General features: G+C 50.3%; 11 protein-coding genes across 11 annotated transcripts; 5 read left to right on the top strand and 6 right to left on the bottom strand.

Annotated features, from left to right (window-relative positions):
* Nucleotides 1-1,377: 1,377 nt before the first annotated feature.
* Nucleotides 1,378-2,767, bottom strand: CC77DRAFT_948012 (AP endonuclease; the record flags this gene model as incomplete). Its single annotated transcript, XM_018535178.1, has 3 exons — nt 1,378-2,368; nt 2,423-2,459; nt 2,536-2,767. 3 exons carry the CDS (start codon nt 2,765-2,767, stop codon nt 1,378-1,380), a joined length of 1,260 nt encoding a protein of 419 aa, XP_018380273.1.
* A 1,004-nt stretch (nt 2,768-3,771) lies between these two features.
* Nucleotides 3,772-5,250, top strand: CC77DRAFT_499652 (rRNA adenine dimethylase). The gene has a single exon (XM_018531923.1). The coding sequence runs from the start codon at nt 3,938-3,940 to the stop codon at nt 5,084-5,086; it is 1,149 nt and encodes a 382-aa protein (XP_018380272.1). The 5' UTR covers nt 3,772-3,937; the 3' UTR covers nt 5,087-5,250.
* Nucleotides 5,251-5,347: 97 nt separating this feature from the next.
* Nucleotides 5,348-6,727, bottom strand: CC77DRAFT_947756 (WD40 repeat-like protein; the record flags this gene model as incomplete). The annotated part of the gene is made up of 2 exons (XM_018535160.1): nt 5,348-5,440; nt 5,483-6,727. 2 exons carry the CDS (start codon nt 6,725-6,727, stop codon nt 5,348-5,350), a joined length of 1,338 nt encoding a protein of 445 aa, XP_018380271.1.
* Nucleotides 6,728-6,860: 133 nt separating this feature from the next.
* On the top strand, nt 6,861-8,406 carry CC77DRAFT_1025461 (DNase I-like protein). The gene is made up of 2 exons (XM_018526070.1): nt 6,861-7,316; nt 7,364-8,406. Exons 1-2 carry the CDS (start codon nt 6,885-6,887, stop codon nt 8,366-8,368), a joined length of 1,437 nt encoding a protein of 478 aa, XP_018380270.1. The 5' UTR covers nt 6,861-6,884; the 3' UTR covers nt 8,369-8,406.
* Nucleotides 8,407-8,715: 309 nt separating this feature from the next.
* Nucleotides 8,716-10,715, top strand: CC77DRAFT_947854 (hypothetical protein; the record flags this gene model as incomplete). Its single annotated transcript, XM_018535168.1, has 2 exons — nt 8,716-10,395; nt 10,458-10,715. The coding sequence occupies 2 exons, from the start codon at nt 8,716-8,718 to the stop codon at nt 10,713-10,715; spliced, it is 1,938 nt and encodes a 645-aa protein (XP_018380269.1).
* Nucleotides 10,716-11,579: 864 nt separating this feature from the next.
* On the bottom strand, nt 11,580-13,343 carry CC77DRAFT_974475 (Nucleotidylyl transferase). Its single transcript, XM_018535897.1, has 2 exons — nt 12,892-13,343; nt 11,580-12,836 (listed from the first exon to the last, which is right to left on the bottom strand). The coding sequence occupies exons 1-2, from the start codon at nt 13,174-13,176 to the stop codon at nt 11,772-11,774; spliced, it is 1,350 nt and encodes a 449-aa protein (XP_018380268.1). The 5' UTR covers nt 13,177-13,343; the 3' UTR covers nt 11,580-11,771.
* Nucleotides 13,344-13,458: 115 nt separating this feature from the next.
* On the bottom strand, nt 13,459-16,478 carry CC77DRAFT_1044467 (nucleotide sugar dehydrogenase; the record flags this gene model as incomplete). Its single annotated transcript, XM_018527355.1, has 4 exons — nt 13,459-14,974; nt 15,034-15,455; nt 15,520-15,640; nt 16,467-16,478. The coding sequence occupies 4 exons, from the start codon at nt 16,476-16,478 to the stop codon at nt 13,802-13,804; spliced, it is 1,728 nt and encodes a 575-aa protein (XP_018380267.1). The 3' UTR covers nt 13,459-13,801.
* A 75-nt stretch (nt 16,479-16,553) lies between these two features.
* CC77DRAFT_974467 (TPR-like protein) lies at nt 16,554-20,254 on the top strand. The gene is made up of 2 exons (XM_018535896.1): nt 16,554-17,624; nt 17,684-20,254. Exons 1-2 carry the CDS (start codon nt 16,874-16,876, stop codon nt 20,119-20,121), a joined length of 3,189 nt encoding a protein of 1,062 aa, XP_018380266.1. The 5' UTR covers nt 16,554-16,873; the 3' UTR covers nt 20,122-20,254.
* On the bottom strand, nt 20,186-21,512 carry CC77DRAFT_498304 (hypothetical protein). Its single transcript, XM_018531920.1, has one exon. It carries the CDS (start codon nt 21,043-21,045, stop codon nt 20,476-20,478), a length of 570 nt encoding a protein of 189 aa, XP_018380265.1. The 5' UTR covers nt 21,046-21,512; the 3' UTR covers nt 20,186-20,475.
* Nucleotides 21,513-21,661: 149 nt separating this feature from the next.
* On the top strand, nt 21,662-23,854 carry CC77DRAFT_1000505 (GMC oxidoreductase; the record flags this gene model as incomplete). The annotated part of the gene is made up of 4 exons (XM_018523123.1): nt 21,662-21,749; nt 21,802-23,064; nt 23,148-23,584; nt 23,646-23,854. The coding sequence occupies exons 2-4, from the start codon at nt 22,004-22,006 to the stop codon at nt 23,852-23,854; spliced, it is 1,707 nt and encodes a 568-aa protein (XP_018380264.1). The 5' UTR covers nt 21,662-21,749; nt 21,802-22,003.
* Nucleotides 23,855-24,174: 320 nt separating this feature from the next.
* On the bottom strand, nt 24,175-25,824 carry CC77DRAFT_947953 (hypothetical protein; the record flags this gene model as incomplete). The annotated part of the gene is made up of 7 exons (XM_018535174.1): nt 24,175-24,308; nt 24,381-24,621; nt 24,682-24,774; nt 24,842-25,066; nt 25,119-25,193; nt 25,246-25,444; nt 25,514-25,824. The coding sequence occupies 7 exons, from the start codon at nt 25,822-25,824 to the stop codon at nt 24,175-24,177; spliced, it is 1,278 nt and encodes a 425-aa protein (XP_018380263.1).
* Nucleotides 25,825-26,574: the final 750 nt, after the last annotated feature.

Below are 26,574 nucleotides of genomic sequence, written 5' to 3'. Positions count from 1 at the left end.
GCGTTGACACCCTGGACTGGCGGTGGAGGTTTGGCAGGAGAAGAAGCTCGTCGACTCACGTGTTCGCGGCATAGGGCCTGATCAGGCTAGGTCGGAAGCGGGGTTTACATGATTGGGTGAGCTGTATATGAGTCCAGGATATGCAGATAGGAGCCAGCTGGTGAGTTCCTTGTAAGTGGTCGCAACACTGCTCATCGGGTATGTTGCACATGTCGTCAGACCGCGTATGCAGCGTGTGTAGTGAAGTGCACCAGAGGTAGACCGTAGGAACGACAGGGACCGCCAAGCCACTAGAACACAACTACATCATTCTACGCAGGGAGCGTGGAAGCATCCGCATCCGAAAAGCATTAGTATCTCTTGTTATCTGTGCAGTAGGCTGGTGCTGTGGCTTCCAGCCCGCTTACTGTTCCTACTTTATGTTACTCCATCATATGCTATACGGACTGCAAGCAACCCTCACAATACTGCTACACCGTAAAAGGTTGTAGCTTTATCCAACCAACATGACGACTTTGTTCTGCGATGAACCAGATGAGTCTCCCAGCGGTGTTCAAAGCAGTAGCGATGCTGTTCATTGGACAGGCATTGCTTCATGCGCCACAGGCGTAAAGCTTGTAGCTTCCATGTGTTGACCGTAGCTCTTAGGGCTGATTAGATTGTAACAGACTATCGTCAGGGACGGTGAAGATTCCTCATGGATCTAACAGTGTGGCAGACTTCAGCTGGCTGAACTCGGCTATCCGTAAGGCAGAAACGCTCCTTCATGCACACCACTGACAAGACATCGGCTGCATCCACCCAACGTCAATCTCAGCCCTAGTCAAGTCGGGGCGTAGAAGCTGCTCAGACACCCATAGCTACTGCGGCCGGATGCACGCTTACTGATCCTGCTACGAGTGTCTGACCAATGATCATATGGCAGTAAACGCGAGGTAAGCTTTCCTAGGTCCAATACGACTCATACAACAGATCGGCACACATCCTCGGCATACGCCATCGGCATCTTGATGCTCTCACGAGACTCGTATGTCAAATCATCATGGACGGTGTATGATCCGAAGCTAAGTGATCCTTTCGCAGTAAAACGTGCATGATATAAGTTGTAGATTCCCACGGCACGTATCCAAACATGCGCTTAAATAGATGTCGTTGGAACAATGAAACAGGGTATCGCATAAGAAAGCCCAGGCCAGGATCCAGTCGATTGGCGCATTTTCGAACCATCTTTGTCCGCCTTATCCACACTTGCTTCCGACTCCCATCAAACAATCAATGGGATACACTGGAACCGGATCCGTCGCTTGTGGCAAAGCAGCCCGGCGTGAACCAACCGTCCTGTCGGTAGCGCCTAGCACAAGCCCAAGTTCTTGTTTTCTATTCCTCCATGTCCTCATCATCCTCACCCTCGGCCTTCTTCTTGGCAGCGCGCTTCTTCTTCGGCTTAGCATCCTTGATTGTCTTCCTCTGCACTTGATCACCAACGCGCACGCGCTCGGATGCACCCTCATCTTGGAGACGCGCACTGAGCGCTTTGAAGTCGTCTGATTTGTTTTCCATGCCAACGAGACTCTCAAGCAATTTGATCTCACGGGCATCAATGCCCTTGTCGTCAACCTTCTTGCCGTTCTCGTCAATGGTGTCGATGGGTGTCTCAAGGACCATAGGAAGACCATAGAACCGCTCATCGTTCATCAGGTTGTGGAACGCCTGAAGACCCAAGTATCCGGTTCCAATACGGGCGTGCATATCACGGTAACTTGCCAATGGAGCCTTACTATCGTTGACGTGGAAGGCTTTAAGATACTCTAGCCCAATCTCCTTATCGAACTTCTCAATAGTCTCGGCGTAAGCTTCGGGCGAGCGTAGATCATAGCCAGCAGCGAAGACATGACAGGTGTCTAAACAAACACCGACACGGCTCTTGTCATTGACGAGATTGATGATGGCAGCGAGGTCGGCGAACGTGCCGCCGATGGTATTACCGAGAGATGCCATGGTCTCAAGTACGGTGACGACCTTACCAGTTGTTGGATCCGCATGCGCCCGGTTGAGGTTCTCGGCGATGATTCGAATGCCCTCCTCGCGAGTAGTCGCATTTGCATTACCAGGGTGGAAGTTGTAGAGCCTGATACCAAGCGCATGGCAACGAGTCAAGTCATCCAAGAAGGAGTCGTAGGCCTGCTTCTTGCGGACAGGGTCGGGGTGAGCAAGATTGACCAGGTAAGAACCATGAGGCAGACAACAATCCGCAGCGTTGATGTTATGGTCTTTGCACCCCTGAATAAACAACTTGGCATGTTCTGGATCCATAGCAGCAGACTCCCATTTACGCTGGTTCTTCATGAACAGTGCGAAGGCGTTAGCCCTGTGAATGTCAGCAACAACTCGACCATGTTGTGAGTGAAGATGCAAAACATACCCAATGTATACCATATTAACGATGGAATTGTGCACACCTAAACGACGATTGTCGAGTCCACGTTAGCCAAAGTTCTTTGCAGAGTGTGGAAAAAGGATAGTATGGCGACTAACCTCCGGCAATGCTGACATGGGCGCCGATTCGATGCTTAATGTCTTTGGTACGCTCTGCGCGGGGTGGCTCGATCTTTGCGGTCTTGGTCTTGGTCTTGGCTTTAGGTTTTGGCTTGTCTTCGACGTCGTTACCTTCGTCATTGGCCTTCGCCTTCTTGCCTCTTGCAGTCTTCTTGACAGAGGTCTTGGCAGTGACCTTGCCGTCACCATCTGCACCGATCTCACCCTCCATCACATAGTCTTTTGCTACGGTCTTTTTTGTAGCGACAGCCTTCTTGTTCCCTCTCACCTCGACTTTCTTCGTTTCGCGCTCGCCGTCACCACTTTCCTGGGCCGCAGCTTCGTCTGCCATCTCTTCTGTAATCTTCGCCTTCTTGGTTACGCGCCGCTTGGGTTCAGATGACTCGCCAGTACCCTCAACGTCATCTTCGATATCAACATGCTGTGCTGTACTCCTCCTTGTGCGCGGAGTCGTCTCGGCCTTTCTCTTCTTGCCATTCACTGCTGGCTGGGTTACAGCAGCGGTCTCGGTAGCTGACGCGGTATTTTCAGGAGGAGAAGAGAGTGACGAGTCTGAGGAAGCGGTTGGTATCTTCTTTGCCATGGTTTGCGTTGGCAGACGCTTTTCGGTGTTCGTGCTCGAGATAGCTGGGGTGATAGGGACCGGAGAAGTAGGGAGTGTAGTGGAAGAGTGGCGGGAATGATAGGACGAAAAGCTTCTTATATATGCAGCAGGTGGCCCGAGGTGTGCGTATCGACGGTAAAGGTGAGAGGAGCGAGCACGTGGCAGGTGAGAGGAAAAGTTCAAGATGCTACTCCTGATGGCATTTCTTGGTGAGCGTGGATTGGACAACTGTAGATACGAAGGAGAAGATTGCAGGTTTGGGTATCTGTGAACAGGTACTACTGTGCCGAAGTGATTGCGATGCTGGCAAGGACTGCAAATATCGAAGAAGCTGGGAACGGAGCGCGTCGGCAACGATGGGTCTTTCAGGAGAGAGTGACTGATGGCAACAGGTTCCAAAGAGTGACGATGCAATGAGTGAAAACAACTAGAGGAAAGATTGAAGAAACGTGATTTCATACGAGGATAGTAGAGAATGCGAAATGGCTGTGAGGATACAGTGAAAGTCGCATCAACGTCATGAGAAGCAGACGCGCAACGCTAAGTCGCGCGCTCACATGGCTTAACCCCGCGATAACTCCGCCTGCAACACCAAAAAATATCGTCTCCAGATCCAACAGCCCACGCCCACCGATCGCAAGCTCGGTCGACACCCGCAGCCACCAAGACTACACACCTGACCGCGTCGCAGGAAGTCCTAGACATATCGCGATCTTCCGAGTCTCCCCAGAAATATAATCGCCTGCACCGAAACCTCAACCACCTCCACCGCCCAAGATGCCGAAAGCAAAGCAAAAGCGCACAAAGGCCGTCGACAACAATGCCTCTCCCTATGCCCGCCCAACTTCCGCAAAAGCCTCAGCTGCGCACTCAATCTTCAAGATGGACAAAGATCTTGGTCAACATATCCTCAAGAACCCTGGTGTCGCAACCGCCATCGTCCAGAAAGCACACTTGAAGCAAAGCGACCATGTCCTCGAGGTCGGTCCCGGAACAGGCAACCTGACAGTCCTCATCCTCAAAGCCGCCAAACAAGTAACAGCCGTGGAAATGGACCCCCGAATGGCCGCCGAGCTCACCAAGCGTGTACAAGGCAGTCCCGAGGAAAAGCGTCTCACAATCCGCTTGGGCGATGTAATAAAAGCCGAGCTACCACGTTTTGACGTCTGCATAAGCAATACGCCCTATCAAATCTCTTCGCCCTTGGTTTTCAAGCTCCTAGCTCTGCAGCATCCACCCCGCTGCTGCATACTCATGTTCCAGCGCGAATTCGCCATGCGCCTCTTCGCGCGGCCCGGCGAAAAGCTCTACTCTAGACTCTCCGTAAACGTCCAGATGTGGAGCAAAGTCAGCCACGTAATGAAAGTCGGACGCAACAACTTCAACCCCCCGCCACAGGTAGAGAGCAACGTCGTGCGCATCGAGCCCAAGAACCCACGACCACAGATTGCATACGAAGAGTGGGACGGTCTGCTACGCATCTGCTTCGTGCGCAAGAACAGGACGCTGAGGGCGAGTTTCCTGGGTACGGCTGCGGTTTTGGAGTTGCTGAGCAGTAACTATCGTCTCTGGTGTGCTCAGAACGATATCGAGATTGATGATACGCCTATGGATCCTTCCGAGGTCACCGAGGATAACGAGGAGACGATGGACGTCGACGATGAGTTCAAGGGATTCTCTGACCCAGATGACCCGGATGATGAACTCCCAGACTTCTTCAAGCAGCTCCAGGCGGAGAGCAAGAAGAGGCAAAATGGTGTGAATAGGAAGAAGAAGGGGAGGTTGAGTGAGTTGGTCAGGGAGAAGGTGAGGAAGGTGCTCGAGGATGAGACGCAATTGGCGGATAAGCGTGCGAGGTTGTGTGATGAGGGCGACTTTTTGAAGCTGTTGTATGCGTTCAATCAGGAAGGCATCCATTTTAGCTAGAAAGCTGGACGATGGGAAGTATGAAAAGGTTGGGTGGTGCATTTTATGGCGTTTCTTATTGCATGGTGGGCGTTGGGGTATACCAAAAAGCGTGGCATAAGTAGCTAAAGGCGTTCTCATATACGACAGTTTATACAAGGATAGATGGCGAAGGATACGTACTCGCAAGCAAAGGCTAGTTACTTTGGGTATCTAAAACTAAACCACATATCCAATCATCACTTGTTATCCTCGTTTATCGTCTTCTTGGCCAAAGACTTGCTAACCCTCAGCAAAAGGATTAGGCGGGAGGGTATCAGGATCAAAGCCGTTCTTCTCCTCTTCCTTGATGCCGTTCACGTCCTCCTCGTGTCCCTCACCATGCGGTTTGCCCTCATCATCATCATCTGTCTTCACTCCGTTGACTCGCTTCCCCTCATTCGGTCTCCAAAGCCTAATCGTCCGATCCAAGCCCGCGCTAACAATCAGTTCCTCACTCGGATGCGTATGCACGGAAAGCACAGCATCAGTATGCCCGTCTAGCCTCTGCAGCACATTCTTACTGCTAACATCCCACAAAACAACCTGCCCTTCCTCATCTCCCGACGCAACAAACGCATGTTGCTGCCCACCATCCTCCTTCTCGCCGTATGTCCCAAACGCTCCGGACAGCGAGTATTGTTTGTTGACATGGCCTTGATAGGTTTTGACGCATTTTCCCTTTCCTTCAATGTAGTTCCAGAGGCGGATGCATGAGTCTAGGGTCCAGGCTAGAATGTACTTCCCGTTTGGAGAAAAGATTACGGAGGAGACGGGGGCATTGTCTTCGTGGACGAGGGTGCGCAAGCATTGACCTGTTGCTGTGTCCCACACGCGGATCAGGCCGTCGTGAGAACAGGAGACGATCAGAGTGCCGTCACGGACGAAATCTACGCCGCCGACGGGGTCGGAGTGTGCAGGGAGAGAACGCATTACTCGGGCGGCGCGTACGTCCCAGAGATAGACTGCTTCGTCGTACGAGCCGGAGACGAGCATGTTACCTTTCGGACTGAAGGCTATGCTGTAGATGTAGTTGTGGTGGCCGATGAAAGGAGTTGGGTGCGCCAGTCCAGTTGCTGTGTCCCATAGCCGTATGCTCTTATCGTCTGAGCCGCTGGCTAGGATCTTGGAATCTAGAGACCAGCATATTGTGCTGATACCAGCGAGGTGGCCTTCGAGGGTGTGTTCGAGTGCTCCTGTTTTGGCGTCCCAGATCTTGATGGTGCAGTCGGCGGATGCGGAGGCGATGTAGCGGCCGTCTGGGGAGAATTTGACGCACGATATGGCTTTCTTGTGGCCGCGCAGGATGAGCGTAGGCGCATAGTGTAGAGAGGTCGGTTTAGAGGGCGGGGATGTGCGATGTCGGGGCGACGAGGACGACGAGCTTGAGCGACGTGATCGCGATGGCGAGGGAGAGTATGAAGGCCGTCTGTCTCTGAATTCCCGCTGTTCGTCTTCGCTGTCTCCTCTGCTGTAGCGGCGCGCGGGTCTTTCCGCTATCCTATAGCTCGGTGAGGCATTGGGCGGTTCGCGGGAAGCGGAGCGTTTGCGCGGCCGTCCGTCGTCGTATCCGTCTTCGTCTTCGCGTCGTCGTTTGGGCGAGGTTGATCGTGTCGAGTCCATATTTACTCCCAAAGTGGTTCGTTTGGTGGTCCGTAGGGGAATGGGAAAACGCGACTGATCGGCAATGGGAAGTTAGCGCGCAGGCATCCCTGCATCTCAGGTACATTTTCCCCAGTTGCATCATAGCCCGTCAACTCAACTCACGCCGACTTTCACAATGGCTTCACAGGCCGCCGCACCGCCTTCGAGCATACGCATCTTGTCCCTCAATTGCTGGGGGCTCAAGTTCATTTCCAAGCTCCGCAATGAGCGTCTTACCGAAATTGGTATCCAGATCGCCGCCGCCAATCCGCAACCCGACATTGTAGGACTCCAGGAGTGCTGGACGCAGCAAGATTACCATGCCATTCGGGAGAAGACACGCCATATCCTGCCTTATGGCAAGTTTTACCACAGCGGAATCTTCGGCGGTGGTTTGGTCATTCTGTCACGATGGCCCATTGTCGAGAGCAACATGGTGCGCTATCCATTGAACGGACGGCCTGCTGCCTTCTATCGCGGAGATTGGTTTGTTGGCAAGGGCGTTGCATGTGCGAGGATACGGATGGGTCCTTCCAAGAGAGATATTGCAGAGGTGTTTTGCACACATGTATGTCCCTTCTCTCGTATACAAAGGAAACGTACTGATCCCAGTAGCTCCACGCCCCCTATGAACGCGAACCCCACGATTCCTACATCTGCCATCGAACAGCTCAAGCGTGGGAAATTACAAAACTCATGCGCGCAGCCGCCGAGCGAGGCCACCTCGTCATCGGCATGGGCGACTTCAACATGATTCCCTTGTCCCTCGCACACCGCATCATCGAGACACATTCGCCTGTCCAAGACGTGTGGCGCATACTGCATCCCGATTCTTCCATCGGTGCAGCCAAAGACAAGGTGGAGCAGGTGCGCGGCGTACCAATGCCATCGGCACAGTACAACATGACTGTCAATGGCGCAACATGCGACAGTGAGTTGAACTCTTGGAGATGGAACAAAGGGCAGCAAAGGCGTCTCACAAAAGGCGAGAACGTCCAGATAGATCCTACGATCCCAGATCCAAACGCGAAACGACTTGACTACGTCTTCTTCAGTAGCGGCCGATACCACAATCCGGAGACAAAGGAAGAGACAGCTGAGTGGACGCTCAAGGAAGCAAACGTGGGCATGGCCATGCGTCATCCTACGCTACACTGCTCCCTCAGCGACCACTTCTCCGTCGAGGCGACATTGACAAGGACTTCTACTGCACCATCAGCCATACGACTATCCCCATGGGCACTGCCTGAACGCTATCTGCCCATCGAGACCTACGACGAGATCATGGCAACCATACTCAAGTACCAGGTTCGAGAGAGGATACAGCGCAAGCTGCGCATAGGCCACTTCTTCTACCAGCTCTCCTTCTCCATTGGCTGTCTAATAGGTGTCTGGTGGTCACCCAAGAATTACGTGTCCTTTATACTCATGTTGTTGAGCACACTAGGATTCAGTGTGGGTGTAATCGATGGACTGATGGGGTTGTTGTTTGTTGGTAGCGAGATGAGGGCACTCAAGGAATTCGAGTGGGAGGTCCGTAATACCAGGGAGCGGGCGCTCGCAAAGAACGAGACTGTGAAGACGGATTCTGGAAATAGTGAGATACCTTTTGCATCGTAGCGATAGTTCTAGTCATATATTGGAAATAATCGAAACATTTTACAGAAATTGTTCATGTGCTGTAAAGCTCCAAAGGTTGTGTTGTGAGGCAAGACGCGTGCACGTGCGGTCGTACAAACGCGCGACATGGGAGTGGCCGAATGCTTGGCCTTCCAAGGCTCCATTGACCATCATTCCAAACCTCATCACTCCCAGCATCTTGCTTCACACACCAAACCCCCATCTCCACCCACACGTAATTTAATCGCAGCAACTACGCGACACACCATCTACGCTTTCCCGTGCCAAATCTCGTATACGACACCACAACCGTCCAACGTGCGGCTCGGAAGTCCGCTGCCCTCGATATGAGCGACTCCCAGCCACAACAGGCCAGCGGCGGCCAGCAAGGTCAACAGCTGCTACGCCCCGATGATATACTCAAGCTGCAATGCCTTCCCGAAGACGAGAAGCAGAAGTATCGCTTGATTATGCAGAACTTCTGGACCATCTTCAACAACAACCCGCAAGGCAGCCAGGAGAATACAAACGCGCGTCAGAAGCTGACGGAATGGTCGCAAAAGTTCATCGGACGCGAACGTCAATATCGCGCCAAGATGAAGCAACAGCAGCAACAGGGAAACCAAAACCAAGGACAAGCTGGACAGTCTAGTGCAGCTGGCCAGCAGAATGCCAACGCTGTCAAGCAAGAAGGAGGTCAGGCTCAACCCCAAGGTTCTGGGGCACCAGCCAACCAGCAATCTCAAGGACAACAGCAGCCCAACCAAGGACAGAATCCAGGGCGCGGCCAAGTCGATCCTGCCATCGTCAAGCATGTTCACGACTTCCCCATGCAAGGACCAACAAACGGACCTACGCCAGGCACACCCGAGTACGAGAACAAACTGAAGGAGTATCGGACTGGTTATCTCAACATGCTTGCCAAACAAGCGACGTTAACTGAGCAGCGACGGAGGATTATCCAAGAGTTGACCGAACGGCAGAACAACGGACAGGAGCTACCTCAGGAGCGACTTTTGATGAAGAACAACATCGAGAAGGAGGCTGCTAAGATTAAGGCTCAAATTGATAAGTTCAGAGCTATGCAAAAGCAGTGGAAGGAGGAGCGCGAACAGAATTCCCAAGGCCAGGCACAAGCTCAAGGCCAGAACCCAGCGCAATCACCTCCGCAGCAACAACCACAACCGCCTCAGCGCCAGCCTTCACAGCCCAATATGCCTGCGCAACCCCAGGTGAAAGAGGAGCCCCAGATCAAGATCGAGGGCGGGCAGGCACCACAACCACAACCGCAAACTCAGTCCCAACCTCAGCCGCAATTCAACATGCAGGCCAATCAAGGAAACCTTCAGCAAGGACCGCCGCAGCAGCAACAGATGCAACACAATCAGCAGCTTCCTCAACAGCAACAAATGCAGCAGCAACAACAGCAGCAGGCTCGACCTCCGCCAGCACCTCACTCGCAGACGATGCCACCAAATCAGATGCCGCAGTTTTCGCAACAAGGACAACAGCAACAGAATTTCCACCAGCAGCAGCAACAACAACAGCGACCCCAGATTAACCCTATGCAAGCGAATGCACACCAGCAGAGCAACTCACCACACCCACAGTCCGCCGCGTCCAACGCTCCTGGTCCGCCAGTTCCTCTCTCGCACCAAGCCGCAGTCAGCGCCGCGAACCGGTCCTACACCGACCCTCAACGCACAAACACGCCCATGCAACAGGGCGGACAGGGTGGTAACTTTGGAAGTCGCGAGCGCGAGCAGCTCAACAACCCAAAGATGCCAATCCCACGCCATCTTAATGTGACTTCACCTCAAGCCGTCCACATGGGACAAGCTCGACCTACCATGAGCGGACCTACAAACGGAGCGCCAGGCCCAATGGGTCAACCTGTTATCCCACGACCACCCCCATTCCAGCTCGAAGGTGAGGGCGACCGCGTGCTTAGTAAACGCAAGCTGGACGAGCTTGTTCGGCAGGTAACAGGCGGATCCGAGGAGGCATTGACACCAGAGGTAGAAGAGGTAAGCCATCTCCAAGTCTCATTTCTTACATACAAACATTTCTAACCATTGATCTTGTATAGGCTGTTCTTCAACTCGCAGATGACTTTGTCGACAACGTCATTAGCAACGCTTGCAAACTGTCCAAGCTTCGCGATTCACCTCAGCTCGACATTCGCGACATCCAAGTCATACTTGAGCGCAATTACAACATTCGCATTCCTGGCTACGCATCTGATGAAGTCAGAACTGTGCGCAAGATTGTTCCTGCGCAAGGCTGGGCAAACAAGATGAGCGCTGTCAACGCGGCGAAGGTCATGGGTGGGAAAGCGGACTTCTAGTCTGGGTCCAAGTCCTTGGAAAGAATGATGTTGCCCTAGAAGGAGGAACTTCTATTATTTCATATATTTACGCTGGAAACCGATGGATCTTTCCAGGAAGACGAGGAGTTCAATTCGAGACTCAGAGCAGCATTGTTTCAAGAATTACAATCCACATCCACTACTGATTCGACTCCTGCCTCTCCGTCGCTAGAACAACAGTATCAGCAGCTGCAGCTGCAGCAACAGCACCCCTCAGAGCAAGAAACTTCCAACAATCCGCAAACCAACTCAGTCGCTAATATTACTACGTTCACACCTCTTCCGAATATTCAGTACTATGCCTCAAGACTTAGGTCGCCTATACAAAGAGTCCATCCGCCCAACGAACAACTCAATTTTCCTATCTCAAGCCCCAGTCCGCCTACTTCGATACCTCAATCGCCTACAGAAACACTCGGACTGCCTCCGCTAAGACATGATTCGCCTTTCTTCACACCCAATACGCCTGTTCCAACACCTCCACCAAACGATCCTACTATTACTAGCGTCTCTGCTCCGTCGGTGAGGATTTGCCTCTTGTGCATGACAACTGGCAACAACGATTGCGATGGCAAGAGCGATGACAGAAGTGCCTGTTCACCCTGTGCCATCATTAGAGACCATAGCAATTGCATCGATAGCTTCACGTGGAAGATGGGCACTTCTTCTCGGTGTGTTTCCTGTTATCAGAAGAAAAGAAAGTGTGACCTGAAGAGACCGTGTGGGCAGTGCGTCAAGTATGCTGAAAAATGGAGAAATCAGGGTGGGTGTTATATTCCTCCGAATAACTAGTGCAAAGTGGTGGTCAACTGGGAAGTCGTCAAGTTAGTAGTTTTATGGACTGTTGAATCGAATTGTACGTGTGTAGGTTTGTGCCGTGCTATAAGTGTTCAGGCTCGATCGTACTAGATCATGATGTGAATCGGTGTGTACAGCGAGTCAAGATCACATAAGACACCCAAGCATAGACAAGTGGCGGATGCAATTGATATGTTGCATCTACGCGGTATCACTAAATCCTCATATCCAACTCGTCTACTTCTTCTCTTCTAGCGTCAGACCCTCAATAGCCTTGTCTCCGCCCTCAGTTCCAACATCAACCTTGGCCTTATCCTCACCCTCGACATGTCCATCTGGCTTGGCCTCTACGTTGCGCTTGGGGTGGAAAGTACCCTTGTTCTTGACCTTCTTCTCCTTCTTAACGACAGGTGGTGGTGGGTAAGCCTTTTGCTCGATATCCTTCCATGCCTGGTTAGCCTGGAACTCCTTCTGCACTGGCTCCAAAAGCGCGTTGAGTGCTTCTGTGACGGCGGGCTTGAGGTCTTGAGGTGTAAGGATGTCGTTGGAGTAGTCTTCTTGCATCTTCTTAATGTCTGTGTAGGTGAGGGGCTCGGCGTCGCGGCGCTTGACAACGAATTTGGGCTCGCCGTAGATGAGGTGGCCGGCGGGAAGGAGGACGTATTCGACGAAGCTGAGTACACCGTTGTCTTCGACGACCTTGGGTGCGGCGTGGGCTTTCTTAAGCTTGCGCTTCACGACGTCTGCGTCGTCTAGTACGTCGATCTTGGAGTCGGGGTCCGAAGAGCTCATCTTTCCTCCTTGTAGACCGGGAACCATGGGGTTCATCAAATGTGCGCGCTCCTTGTAGCCGATCTTGGGAAGGACATCCTTTGCGAGCGCGAAGATCTTGCGCTGGTCTACACCTCCAAACTGGACGTCTACATCGAGGTACTGCTCGTCAAGGGCCTGCATGAGTGGGTAGATGAGTCCACTCAAAGGCGCGTTCTCTGTTTGCTTGACAACCTCTGCGCCTGCCTTCTTCGCCGCCGCCTCACTTGTTATACTTGCGAGTCTCAGGAGATCCATGGTGTAGTCTGAGTTCAACTCGTAGCTCGATCCTAGCACAAACTCCAACTTGTCGATTGGCACCTTGACGGCCTTGAGCAGTGCGGTGATGGTGTAGCGGTAGTACTCTGCGCGGAACTTGACGAGCTCGATTGGAGCTTTCAGGTTGTCGAGGAAGCCGTGGATGTCAGCGAGGAGGATCTTGACGTGGCAGCCTGCCGCGAGGAATTGCGCGAGCTTGAGAATAGGTACGAACTAGAACATGTGTTGTCAGCGGTGCACGCGACCATATCTCGCCATGTGTACATACGTAACCGCAATGAGGTCTTCCTGTTGTCGCAGTACCCCAGTAAACCTTCAAGTGCCCTTGCTTCTTCAGCGCCTCGTCCATGATCTCTGGGTTCAGCACCTCGGCCAAGTTGACCTTGATGAGCGCCATCTTCTCTTCCTCAGACATGTTCGCACCAGGGTTGACGAACGACGCCTCTTGAGCTTTTTGTAATCTTGACTTTGCATCCTTGAGTTGTGCTTGTGCTTCTTCGATCCTCTTCTCAATATCAGCAATCTCCTGCTGGATCGCCACGGGGTCTGCCATGGTGTCGGCCGTGGTGGGGTACGAGGGGCAGCTGTTGTGCCAATTGACTTGGAACGGAGAGGGACAATGAGGTACGGATGTCACGAGAGAATGTTCGAGCAGAAACAGCGATTTAAGGTTGTTGTGCTAAGCTCAGCTGAAGTGTACGGGTTGTTAGTGAGTCTTGCGCCCAGCTGAATGAGTCGTTGCGGGGCCGGAAACAGTCACCAAAATAACATTTCCAGGGTCCAGCCACAGCCATGTGGCGCCTGCACCTTCCTCCAAGTAAGCTCGGATGAACTCTACACAACATCTCACAACGATAGACTCGATCGCACTTCTTGCTTACGCCAAGTCTATCGAGACACTATCCTTCAGCTCTTCGTGCACTGTGCGCCTAGCGCAGATTCTGCCGTCATGTTCAATTCCCGGACAGGTACGTACGCGATTCAGCTACTTCATGATGTGACCCTGTCACATAGCAGGTTCTAGCGTTTTTGCTATGTCCTGTGGAACAGCTTGTAAGGCAAGTGATATAATTGCGTTGTTTTGTACCTCTTCAATACTACGATATCGTCACAAGTAGAATGAACAGCCTTAGCAGAGTCTTGTCAGAAGAGTAGCACTTGCTTGTCGAACACATTATCTATCCCAGGTATGTCTCGCTTCGTCCTAATGAAAACACACTACATCCTAGTTGTGCCAGTTCCTCTACCTCTACCTGTTGTCGCGCATCGAATACCCACTTTGGACTCCTCATGCAATTTACAATGCGCTCCCATTCTACGTGCTGATTGCATGGACCTTGATGTTGCTGTTCATCAACAAGAGAGCACCTTGAACACCCACCCGGGCAAGCTGGTCCTGACTTCAGGTAACCTTCCTGATTTTCCACGACCCCAGGAAGGGTTAACTTAACGTAACCATCCGGATGGGTGACCAGGATGTCGTCATAATTGACCTTTGTCTTCTTAGAACGATCTAGTGGAGCAGGTGGATAGCTGAACGCGGCCCAGGGTGTAAGTATCAGGACCGCGGAAGCCCCGTCGCAAGCTTGGTATGGGTTCGAACAAGCTTTCAACGGACATTTACTACCTCGAAATGATTGCGAAAGCTGGATGTCCAAAAGATAAGGGTCGCATCCTGGATCGTAGATGGTGATACGCCCTGGACGTTCCTCCAAGAGTCGTTGAATGACTTGAATAGACTGAGAGTCGCGTGCGTCCGATGTATTCTCCTTGAAAGCGAAACCGAAAATCGCCAATTTCTCAGACCTCAACGTCCCATGGAACGACTCAACTACCTTGCTAACGAACCGATCGACTTGCCAGACATTGACGTCGATCACAGACCTCCAGTAAGATGCAACCTCGGGAAGATGTAGGGCCTCAGCGAGATAAGAAAGGCTTAGAGTATCCTTCTTCAGACATGACCCTCCAAAACCAAGACCTGACTGGAGATAGTCACAGCCAATCCGAGAATCCAGACCGATGGCATGGGAAACATCGGCTATGTCTGTACCAGTGGCTTCACAAATTGCACTAATCGTGTTGATGCTGCTTATTCTTTGCGCCAAGAAGGCATTCGACACTAGTTTGGATAGCTCCGCTGACCACTGTGTCATTTGTAGGATCTTCTTGGGCGGTATCCAATGGTAAAGTGCAGCAAGCTTCTCGGCTGCTGCAAGTCCTGTAGATGTCTTTTGCGACCCTATAAGGATGCGTGAAGGCCTCAACAGATCCGCTATCGCGGTCCCTTCGGTAAGAAACTCAGGATTTGAAAGAACTTCAAATGGAACGCCTGGGCGGAGATATTGTAACTAAGCCAGACAGTTAATCGCTTGTATTCGCTGAAAGATTGGATAGGCGAAACACTCACCACACCTTTGATCATGTCCACTGTCTTACAAGGTACTGTACTCTTCTCTACAATGATGGCTCCTGGCTTCGCTTCTGCAGCTATGATCTCGACTGCTGACTTGAGGTCTGCAATATCAATTGCAGACCCAGCGCCCTGTCCAAAAGTTTTCGTAGGTGTACTAACCGCAAGAAAGATCATGTCCGCCTCGCTGACGTGCTGGGCGAGATGTGCTGAGAAACCAAGGTTGGCCAAGCGAGTGCTTCGACCTGTTGTCTTCTGATAAAGGCCATCCCGGGCGATTCGAACTACCACATCGAGACCAGCTTCATTGATCGGCAAGTGGTTTGAATTCCAGTGAGCGATTTTACTTTCGTCAATGTCAACAACGTTGACTTGTATTTCGGGATTGGTTAGCGCTGTTACTGCTGCGTTTGTGCCCCCTGTATCACAGTTAATATGGAATGTACAGGATATTGGATCAACTGGAGAGAAAGAGATTCATACCGACATAGCCAGCGCCAACATAGCAGATGTTTGAGATTTGCATCAGTTCATGATCAGATTCTTCGGTCGTGCTCGTTCCCGGTGTTGACAAAGAGTCTAATATCGACGAAATGGTAGGCGTCTCTATTGCTACTTCGACATTGTCCTGTGGCATACTATTATCGATACGAGCATCTGATGGCAGTGAATTCATAATCTTTGAGATCCTCCACGCTACACTGATCCTACTGTAAGATATCAAGAGAAGATAGGAACCTTTCGTTGAATTTCGAGCAGCTTTATCCCAGTCCAAATATGTCACAACGTCTGACGATGCATTGAGGCTCTGTCAACACCAGACGTGATATGATAGCCGGCAACTTTGGCCCCCCACCGGAATCCGGAACATCATGTACCGTCCTCGGGTCAAGCGCGGAATCATTGGTCCACAGCCGCTCTTCATGATACCTCAATCTTGCTAATTCTCTCTAGCGACAGTAGGATCGCAAGCGCTGGGCCACATCGCCAAGATGGATCACGCATAGAGAAAGCAGGGTGTGAGCATAAATCATCGTATTGTCTCGAAGAGTCGATCCTACCATTTGAGATCTCTCCGTCCTAGCGTTACCGTCGCTTAGACCGCTTTAGGCCACCAAAACAGGGATGCAAGAGCAGCGGGATCCATGATTCTCATAACTTAGACCGGTTTAGCTTGGAACGAGACGATCGGAGGTCCTTCTCAGAAACTGCTCGTAATACCCAGCAACCCCGAAGGGAAAAATGAAGCTCCTGCATTTCATTCGCATCTATCAGCCTGACGGCCGACAGTTCATGGTTGGCTAGACCACTATGAGCGCCCTGTCGGCGCTTATCTTCTACAGATTGCCACTGCAGGCCATGGTCACACATTCATCTCGGAGATGTAGGGGACAGACTGGCGATTGGATAGATTCGAGCCACCAACATACCTTTGCATCCATGGTTAGGTCATATTACCGGAAGCAAGAAGTCTCAAATACCATAGAAAGGCTATGGGTCAGCTGCAAGACGTTACCCTGGTATGTCACACGGTGTGTCAGGACGGAGCGCTGAAGTGTAGATGCGCCTCACTGCAGACGAGAGCCTTGGAAGACACTGCTGCATCAAACACTTCCATACATCTAGCGAAGAAAACGATAGAACCAGTGACCGATCGTCCCGTCTCCGACAGTTCTAAATTCCATCAGACTCACGTCCGTTGTCCTCCCTCAAATTGAACGGGATTCCAATCCTACGCCAAGCTATTGATAGCACACGGGGTGTGAGCAATCACATTGTTCTGAAATCCGTGCCAATCTTCCTGAGCTACTGTTCCATCCACGCAAGACTATTGGTGATGCGGCTCCTCGAAATCGCGCCTGACGGCTCTTCTTTGTCCTTCACGAACGACTTGCTTGACAAAATACCTCCTTATGTGATCCTGTCTCATACATGGGGAAATGATGAGGACGAAGTTACCTACGATGATATAATCACAGGTAACGCAGAGAACAAGGCGTACGGTTATGCAAAGATACGGTTTTGCATGAAGCAGGCTTGTCTTGATGGCATTCGGCACATGTGGGTAGATACCTGCTGCATTAACAAGTCTAGCTTTACCGAGCTCTCACAAGCCATCAACTCTATGTTTCGCTGGTACAAAGAATCTGCAAGATGCTATGTTTACCTCCCGGACGTCTCCATAAACCAAGTACCAGACGAGATATGGAAGTCGAATTTTCTCCAGAATCGATGGGCCACTAGAGGGTGGACACTCCAAGAGCTGTTGGCACCTTCATCTGTGGAGTTCTTCTCTTCCGAAGGTCAGAGAATCGGGAACAAGCAGACGCTTGAAGCTCTCTTGCACGACATGACGGCTATCTCCATTGACGCGCTTCGAGGCACACCGCTATGTGAATTCACAGACCTCGAACGTATGTCATGGATGGAGAAGCGGCAGACGAAACATCCTGAAGATAAAGCGTACGCTTTACTTGGGATGTTTGATGTACAAATGCCTCTGATCTATGGCGAGGGATCTCGCAACGCATTTGCACGACTCCGAGAAACCATTAAGCTTCATTCTGGTCGCAGGAATCATGTAGCAAGTGAGTTCGTAATCTAGAATCATACTTTTAGTGTTAAAACCACATCTAACTTTGTATAGGTATCACGAAGTGTCATAAGGTCATACCTTTCGGAAGAAGGACTGACTTCGTTGGTCGACAAGACATCTTGGAAAGCTTGATGACCAAGATTCCCCCGAACGTCAACAAAGACGCCTGCCAGATGACAGTAATTGAAGGCCTAGGAGGAATCGGCAAAACTCAAATCGCTCTTGAGGCTGCTTATCGTGTACGCGAGAAGAACCCTGATTGTTCCGTCTTCTGGATACCAGTAGTCGACAAGAATACCATCGAAAACGCATATCGAAAGATAGGCAAAGCATTGGAAATACCTGGCATCGACGATAATCGGGCGGATGTAAAGTCTTTGGTCACAAACGCTCTCTCAGATGATAGCTCTGGCCCTTGGCTTCTTGTTTATGACAACGTAGACGATATTGACCTCATGTTTGGTTCAGAAGAGGAAAGCTGTTTCTATGACCCTCTTCCTGCCAACCCCAATGGATCGATCTTGTGCACAACCAGAAATCATGAAGTCACGATCCGGTTCGACATAAGCCTCGATAACGTGTTATCGGTCCACGAGATGAACGAAAACGAAGCTTTGCAATTGCTACGCCAGAAGTTGAAAGAACCTCAATTGCGACACCTTCAAAGCACCCACGAACTGCTGGAATTCTTGGCGTATCTGCCATTAGCCATTCGACAAGCATCGGCGTATATGGCAAGAACAAACATGACAACCACAAAGTATCTGGCTTACTGCAAGTCTTCCGATCAGACTCAGATCAATCTTTTGAGCCAACACTTTGACGATAAGAGTCGATACATGTATGACAATAAGGCCAATCCTATCGCGACAACATGGCTGATATCGTTCAAACATATGAGCGACAAGTATCCGTTGGCAGCTCAGTATTTGATGTTCATCTGTTATCTCGCCGAGAAGGACATACCTACTTCAATCCTTCCGCAACAAGACGACGAATTGGAAAGGGATCAAGCTATTGGCGCACTTGAAAACTACGCATTCATCTCGCTTAGAGATGATTCGGATTCATTCGACATACATCGCCTCGTGCGATTAGCGGCACGAAATTGGACGAAACAACAAGGCAAGATGCAGATCAAAGCAGCCATAGAACATATCTCAAGCGTGTACCCAGACCCGTCAAACGACAACAAGTCCACGTGGATAAGGTACTTACCCCATGGAGATGCCGCATTGGACACTTGGACTAGAGAGAACAACGACAACGTTGGCTGGAAACTCTTGATCAAAACTGGAGAGTCTCATTTCATAATCGGCAAAGCTCAACTAGCGGAGTCGAAATACCGGCAGGCTTCAGAAATCAGTGAGAAAACATTAGGATTAGACCATCCAAAAACTATCGCAAGTATCAATGGTCTCGCCACTATGCTTCGTCAACAGGCAAAGTATAGCGAAGCTGAAAAGCGACAACACCAGATTCTCCAATCAAGTACGAAGATGTTAGGCCCAAAACATGCCAACACAATCGCCGTCATGAATGGCCTAGCCGAGCTATACCGCCAGTCTGGCAGATATCACCAGGCTGAGCCAGAGCATGAGCAGACTTTACGCCTGTGTTCTGAGTCATTGGGAGAGGGTCATCGAAACACATTGGCTAGCATGAACAACTTAGTCATTGTGCTATTTCAGAAGGGAGATTACCAGAAAGCAGAATCCTTGTGTCGAGAAGCGATTCAAAAGAAGACTGGCTTGCTTGGGCCAGACCACGCAGACACACTTGCGAGTATGAATAGCCTGGCTGTGATCTTTGATCTGCAGGGAAAGTACGAAGAATCTGAACGACAACACCGAGAAAACATGCAACGAAATTCCGAGGTATATGGAGGCGAACATCCCGAGACAATGGCATGTGTTACAAATCTGGCGAGTGTTTTGTATAGACAAGGCAAATACAACGAGGCCGAACGACAGCATAGATGGGCCATCGAAGCGATAACAAAAGAAGCGACGCGAGATCATCCCGATGTACTCGCTAACGTCAACGGCCTAGCTGAAGCAATTCGACAGCAAGGTCGATCTCACGAAGCAGAACAACTACATCGGGCAACCTTAAAATCCATAATGAACATACTTGGCCCAGACCATCCGTCAACTCTTTTCGTAACTACTAACCTGGCAGCCACTCTTTTGCAACGAGGGAACCATGATGAAGCAGAGGGTCTCTTTCGACAATCACTAGCTCTGAAAACCAAAATTCTTGGGCAAGACCATCCATCCACTGTATCGAGCGCCAGCGGTTTGGCTGATGTGCTCTTAGCACAAAAGCGCTATGAAGAAGCAGAGGGAAAGTACCGCCATGTTCTCCACTCCAGGATTCGCATTTTGGGTATTCACCATCCTCTTTCGGTCACTAGCATGAACAATTTCGCATTTGCATACTGTCTTCGGCGAAGAAACTGGGTTGGAAGAACTGCGCAGATGGCCTAGTGCAGTCAGTAAACGCTGGCTCATCTGCGTCACATTACAACTCTGCGTGCTTGCGCATCGACTTTAAAGATAGTGTTTGGGTTAAAGGCAATAGAATTCATAGCAAGCTGGAGGACAACTTATGTACATATATACATGTAAACGAACTGTATTAAAAATGAAATCCTATTCAGGCTAAGCATTGTCTCATCCAACTTTAACTCCTGGGTCAGCAGACGAGTTCTACTTGAGAGAGAAGGTCCAGCTAAGAACCCAAAATTACAAGACCGTGAAAGAATCTGCCTGACCAAATCAAAGACAACTTCACAGGCTGTGTGGCAGAACGTAGTAAGAAAGTACAATTTCCACTTTAAGTCAACCCATCAGCGCTGTCTGTTCATGCATTGTTGCATCTGAACTCTCCTTGCTTATGCTCGGCGTTTCATCCATTTGGAGCAACTGAACCGTGCCATGATGCTGTGGAGTGTTGGCGTAGATAGTCTCACCTTGAGGAGCAGATTGGACTGTTTGCAGACCGCTGCTAGGACTTGTAACCATGTTGACGAATGTCTCGACATCCCTTCGCAATACATTCAGGATGTCGGAATTTCCATCTTGATTATGGAACAAAGAAAAGGTTTGATCAGGAATTCCTTTCGATGTAGCGTGACATGCTTCGCCAACGGCATCGAATGCCTCATGCAGGTCATCTAATGAGCCTGTTGCCTCGAATAGCTTGTAATGTTTCGTTCCCGTGGCCAGCAAGACAGCCGCTTCCGAAGTGGATCGCTCTTGGGTGGTCGTCTTCTCGGTCGTACTAACAGTTTCTTTTGAATTGCCGACACTGTCCCTTCGTTGTCTCTTTGCGGGTCTCGGGACATCGGCCGATCGAAACATGCTATCTTGGTCTAGCGGTACATGATAATAGATAGTGGACCTGCTCATTATCACCGGTCAGTGAACCGTAAGACATGGGGTTTCTAGCGAGTGCTGCACTGACATCGTCCTCAGGCAGAAATTCACCGTCTGGGTCAGGAAGAGAGTCACTGGAGGGTCAGGGTTACAGAAAGCTTGCACGACAACCCTTGTTGGTAAAGCCGATGCGAGATTTAGCTGCTTGATGGTACAAATTTATGAGGTAGTCTAGCCTGAGTATGTGCTAGCAACAGCGGGGACCAGTAGACCTGGAAAATTGAGGCTCAACGGGTCTACTCATATGGAAGGCGAGTCTATGCGGAGCAAACCCCTGCGACATCTTGCAAAATGGCCCCTACAAGAATCCTTGTGGAAGCTGAAAAGAGGGGTAACCCCTCTTCTCACCTCATTTGGGATACCTGCATCTCAGGCTGTAAACACAGAGTACATCTGCGATGCGTGGCGCCGCGTTGCATGATACCTAAGTAGATACCTGCATATGCTTTTGTGTGTCTGCCTGTAAACCGGCTTGATTTGCTGGGCGATCCTTCACCGGCTGGCTCCATCCCTGGAGATACAATGCGGGCGTCATCTCAGCCATACATATTGCTTTTCATCCCCCAAAGTAGAGCTGGCATGCCACGAGTTCGTATCGCTTAATGTAAGACGGGCGCAACCGGTGAAGCTACGATAAGGTTGGGGTAAGATGATCGCTTGTCGCTAGTTTCAGTACTGTAAGCTATTTTGACCCGGTTCGACGGTACTAAACCTAGCTAAATATTACAGGTTTCCAAGTGCAGCCTCAAGTGCCTAGGTGGCGTGAACATTGCTCAGGTAGCGTGAACACTGCTCAGGTGGCGTGAACATTGCCTCAGGGCTTCACAAAACCTATTTCCTAGGAAGACTAAAGTATCCCATTCTTGAGTACGCTGATCCTTCCATCCTCCTCTTCTCGCATTTCGATCGCAACCTGCAAAAGATCTTAAGGATGTCCGCCGATTATGTCATTGTTGGTGGTGGCACTGCAGGTCTTGTTGTCGCTAACAGACTTTCTGCCAACCCCAACACACGAGTAGTGTTAATTGAGCCAGGGGAGGACGATAGAAACAACCCCAACGTTACGGATCCACTGAGACGCGATGAAAACGCCAACACCGCCATCGATTGGTCGTATAAATCGACCCCACAAGCCCAAATGAACGATCGTAGCGTAGAGTTTATCGCTGGGAAAATTGTCGGAGGAACAAGCATGATCAATGGCATGATGTACATCCGAGCTGCTACAGCAGAGATCAACGGTTGGGAAAGACTTGGAGCAAAAGGATGGAACTGGAATTCTTTGTGGCCTTTCTACAAGGGTCTTGAACGGTTTATCAACCCAACTCCTGAGCAGAGCGACTCCGGTATCAAAGTCGACCCGGAGTTTCATGGAACGAATGGCGACCTGGCTGTCAGTTATCCGACTCAGCTTCCTACTGAACATCTCTCGTCCGCCCTAGCAGATACATGGGAGACCTTGGGGGTGCCTACCCGCTCGGATGCAAATGGCGGCATGGTTGAGGGCTATACTACTCGGCCAATGATGATCGATAGTAAGTCAGGAGTTCGTGCCAGTGCCGCTGTGGCATTCTACTATCCGATATCCGATCGCAAGAATCTCAGTCTCATTCAAGGTACTGTTCTCAATCTTACGTGGGGTGATCGTACAGAAGAAGATAGTCTATCAGCTGATGGGTGTCAATATCGAGATGGGGACGGCAAGCTACATAGCGTCAGACTCAGTGAAGGTGGTCAGATCATACTTGCAGCGGGTGCATTAGCAACTCCAGCCATTCTTCAAGCGTCAGGCGTTGGAAGCTCATCTCTCCTCAACGATCTCGGGATACAAGTTCAACTCGACCTTCCTGGAGTCGGAGAAAACTTACAAGATCAACCAGATCTTACATTCTCATACAGTCCAAAGAACCCAACCCCGGATGCCATCACCCCTTACGCAGCATTCGTCACAGCAAAGGATGTGTTCGGGGAAGAGACAGAATCTATGGCAGCGTATGTGTTTCACGGTCATTGCCAGTCGTCTGAAAGCCAACTACGACTTATAGTATCAGAGAGATAGACTAACAAATTCCTAGTTCCACAGAGGCGAATTTGCGCGGATGGGCCGAGATTGTTGCGTGCGCCAACAAGCACGTTGGACCAGATGCGATTGAAACAATATTTCGGCATCAACATGGTCTAATCTTCAAAGAAAAACTTGCCATAGGCGAGATAACAATGACGTCATCTACGAAAATGTCGTCCGAATACTGGTCCCTGCTTCCATTCTCCAGAGGAAGCGTTCGGCTTAGCTCCAGAGCGGAAGACGGGACATACGAGGTAGACATCGATCCCAGATTCTTCCAGATTGATTTCGACCAAGACTGCTTCACTAAGCTCGGTCGATTGGTACAAAAGTTCTGGTCAACAGCTCCAGCTGCAGAGAAGGTGACATCGAAAATCGAACCAAAGAATGAAAAACTACCGGATGATGCATCGACTGAACAATGGAACTCTTACGTCAAGGAAAAAAGTAAGTCCTTCGCCTGAGCCATAGATTCTGGTTCTAGTGATCTGACTAATTCGCTGTTTAGCTGTCGCCAATCATCATGTCCTTGGCACAGCAGCCATGATGTCGCGTGAATTGGGAGGCGTTGTTGACGAGAATCTGAAAGTATATGGGACTCGGAATGTGAGAGTGGTTGACGCCTCCGTTATTCCAATGCAGGTTACGGGCCATTTAGCATCGACAGTCTATGCTGTTGCTGCGAGAGGAGCAGATCTGATTCTGAATGGTAACTAAGAGGTTCGAAGGCCTTAGCCTGTACGTCTCTCGGCTCCATCGTCACACCTTGAGGCTTCTGAAGTGTGTGGTGATCTTGTTTTTGAGAGCCTCTCTTGCGCATGAAGCATCTGGGTTCCTGAGCTCATGAGTCGCTCTCTGGTCATGAATCATGGCCATAATATTGGATCCACACCTCACGATAGCCACTTGTGTCCATAGACCATCTATCGTTACCTTCAATAGCATAGTGTTATTTGTGACAGAAATACAACTAGCTAGACAGGACAATATTCACTACACTACTTGCCGTGTAGAGATGATCGGATCCACAGTGCCTTCTAGTATTTAGTAGCATATACTGGTCGATTCATGCCCACCCACGGTCCCGATGGTCCAACCATTTCAGGCTTCAAGTCGGCAACAGTAGCAGCCCCTATGTTCCACATAGTATATGAGATTTCTTCGCGGAGAACTGCACAGACATCAGTCTTCTCTCACATAGAATAGACGTGCAAGAGTAGGTTTGGCAAAACATCACACTTACTCTCGATCGCTCTTCGAACGCCGTCCTCCCCATGAGTAGCATTGGCGTAGAGAAAAGTGCGGCCGAAGCCTACAGCTTTGGCCCCCAATGCAAGTAATTTCACGACATCAGCACCGTATCGAACACCTCCATCAACCAGGATATCGATCTTGTCAAACAGATCGGGTCGGTAGGTTCTGAGCTCGTAAAGAATATCGATCGGCGCCGGTGCGTAGTCTAGTTGTCGACCTCCGTGATTCGACTGATGGCATGTCAGGGTCAACATCGGCAACTAGGTGCTCATGGGCGCAATATGACTTACAATCATCACTGCATCAGCACCGTTATCCACACACAGCGCAACATCCTCGATAGTCTGTACTCCCTTGACGATGATTGGAAGCTTGGTCTGGCGCTGTTGACAGTCAACACATATCCTAGTTAAGCCTCAGAAGCGGACCAGAGAAGCACAAGATACGTACCCGAATCCACGAAATGTCGTTCCATGATAGATTCCGATCTTGACGCCCGCCCATAGCCATGAAAGCCCCAAGTGAGGCTTTCGGGAGTTCACCGCCATGACGAGTCTCCAAAGTCCTCTTCGACCACCAGCCTACGTCGACTGTGAAGATGATGGCTTTGGCACCAAGACGCTCTACCTTTTGAAGAATCTCAGTGGTCAAGTTGCGATTCACGTCGATGTAAGTCTGTGCATGATCCCATAAGATACTACATGATCGTAAAAGAGCGAAGACAAACCTGGTAAGCCATAAACTGATCCTCTTTCTTCGCTGCAAATATTTCTTCGAGAGTGCAGCTTGCATTTGCCGATACCTGACTTGGTGATTAGGCTGCCTCGAATGTTTGAATCACACCAAGTGCTCACAGATTGGAAGATTCCAGCGTCTCCGGCGGCTTTGGTCAGATTGATCTCGCCTAACGGATGGCCAAGTTTGCACATGGCGGCGGGTGCGATGTAGATCGGCAGTTCACTTTCATAACCTAGGAATGACGTCTTTATGGAGCCATTAGACATGTCTCGAAGCATCCGTGGTCGAAAGGAATAACGGCGCAAAGCATCCATACTTCCCTCGTAAGCTACACTATTGTGAGTATGTATTGTGTATCTGGCGAAATCTCAGGCGCCATCTCACTTACATCTTTCTTGGTCAGCCGCGCTTCGGTAATAGTTCCAAGCAACATCAGTGAGGATGTTCTGGGCCCAGTCTTCGAAATCTGGCAAGACTATCATTTTGTCGACCGTAGGAAGAGCTTCACGGGCTCTCCGTAACTCTTCATCGTTTCCTGGCGAGTGTTCACCGTTGGTTGGCGGCACGGTGACTGGATTGACAGCATCAATGTGTGCTTCTGATTGCAATTGATTTGGTGCGTCTCGAACAGGATTCAGACCATCATCTTTCTGGCCATCCACAGAGGGAGTCGGATTTGCTTGTTCGTCTGGCATTATCTCATATGCTCGAGTTCGCAAACTTGATGGAACAATGTGAAAGGACTTGTGGTGTAGGGTCGAACTATTATCGAGGCTGGCGTTTTCAACGTCAAGTATGCAACTCAATGATGATTTAAGCTCACGCACATTGGCCGAGTATGGTGGTGTGATGAGCGACGTGCGATAACAGACGGGAGTTCGGGTGTTTTCCGGCTGTGGAACGTTTCCAAGGGTTGGCAAAGCTAGGTTGCGTCGGTCAAACCGCAGATCGCATGCACTGGTCATGAGCTTTCTGCATAGGGCATAGCGCTTGTTCATTCAACACTTTCTGTATCGTTCAATGATGACACCACTTGCATCACGGAAGGACAATCTATGTTGTTCCTATTGGAGGCTGAGGAAAATGTGACGAGAAAGCTCTCTATTCTTGAACACGGGAATTAGCGAGCTCGAGATCCTGAAACCCCTGCCAAATCTGCCCTTCCAGCGGTCATCGGTCGATGCGTCTCAAAAACCGGTCAGCAATATGTCGTGGGTAACGTGGATCAAAAGCATGAGAGAAATGTCTCTCTACAGGTAAAGAAACAATATCAGTGTCCTCACAACTCATCGCGCTGGACCAACGCAAGCTCGTCATTCATGCTAAGGGATAGACCATCGCAATCAATAAGACAGGCACCCAAGATTTTCTAGGTCTAAGATATATTCTCTGGCTATGCGTGCTCCCGTCTACCCCGAACTTCGGATTCGTAAGTGCTAGTTGTG

Source organism: Alternaria alternata (genome assembly GCF_001642055.1).
Source record: "Alternaria alternata strain SRC1lrK2f unplaced genomic scaffold CC77scaffold_29, whole genome shotgun sequence".
Taxonomy (NCBI): Eukaryota; Fungi; Ascomycota; class Dothideomycetes; order Pleosporales; family Pleosporaceae; genus Alternaria; species Alternaria alternata.
Note: the sequence above shows the minus strand (reverse complement) of the source record. Positions and strands in the feature narration are given on the sequence as shown.

Bases quoted from the DNA above. Each gene is read 5' to 3' on its own strand.
- CC77DRAFT_499652 (XM_018531923.1), top strand. From the start codon at position 3,938: ATGCCGAAAGCAAAGCAAAAGCGCACAAAGGCCGTCGACAACAATGCC.
- CC77DRAFT_1025461 (XM_018526070.1), top strand. From the start codon at position 6,885: ATGGCTTCACAGGCCGCCGCACCGCCTTCGAGCATACGCATCTTGTCC. The intron at 7,317-7,363 runs GTATGTCCCTTC...TGATCCCAGTAG, and splicing joins CAGAGGTGTTTTGCACACAT to CTCCACGCCCCCTATGAACG.
- CC77DRAFT_974475 (XM_018535897.1), bottom strand. From the start codon at position 13,176: ATGGCAGACCCCGTGGCGATCCAGCAGGAGATTGCTGATATTGAGAAG. The intron at 12,837-12,891 runs GTATGTACACAT...CACATGTTCTAG, and splicing joins GAAGACCTCATTGCGGTTAC to TTCGTACCTATTCTCAAGCT.
- CC77DRAFT_974467 (XM_018535896.1), top strand. From the start codon at position 16,874: ATGCGGCTCCTCGAAATCGCGCCTGACGGCTCTTCTTTGTCCTTCACG. The intron at 17,625-17,683 runs GTGAGTTCGTAA...AACTTTGTATAG, and splicing joins TCGCAGGAATCATGTAGCAA to GTATCACGAAGTGTCATAAG.
- CC77DRAFT_498304 (XM_018531920.1), bottom strand. From the start codon at position 21,045: ATGAGCAGGTCCACTATCTATTATCATGTACCGCTAGACCAAGATAGC.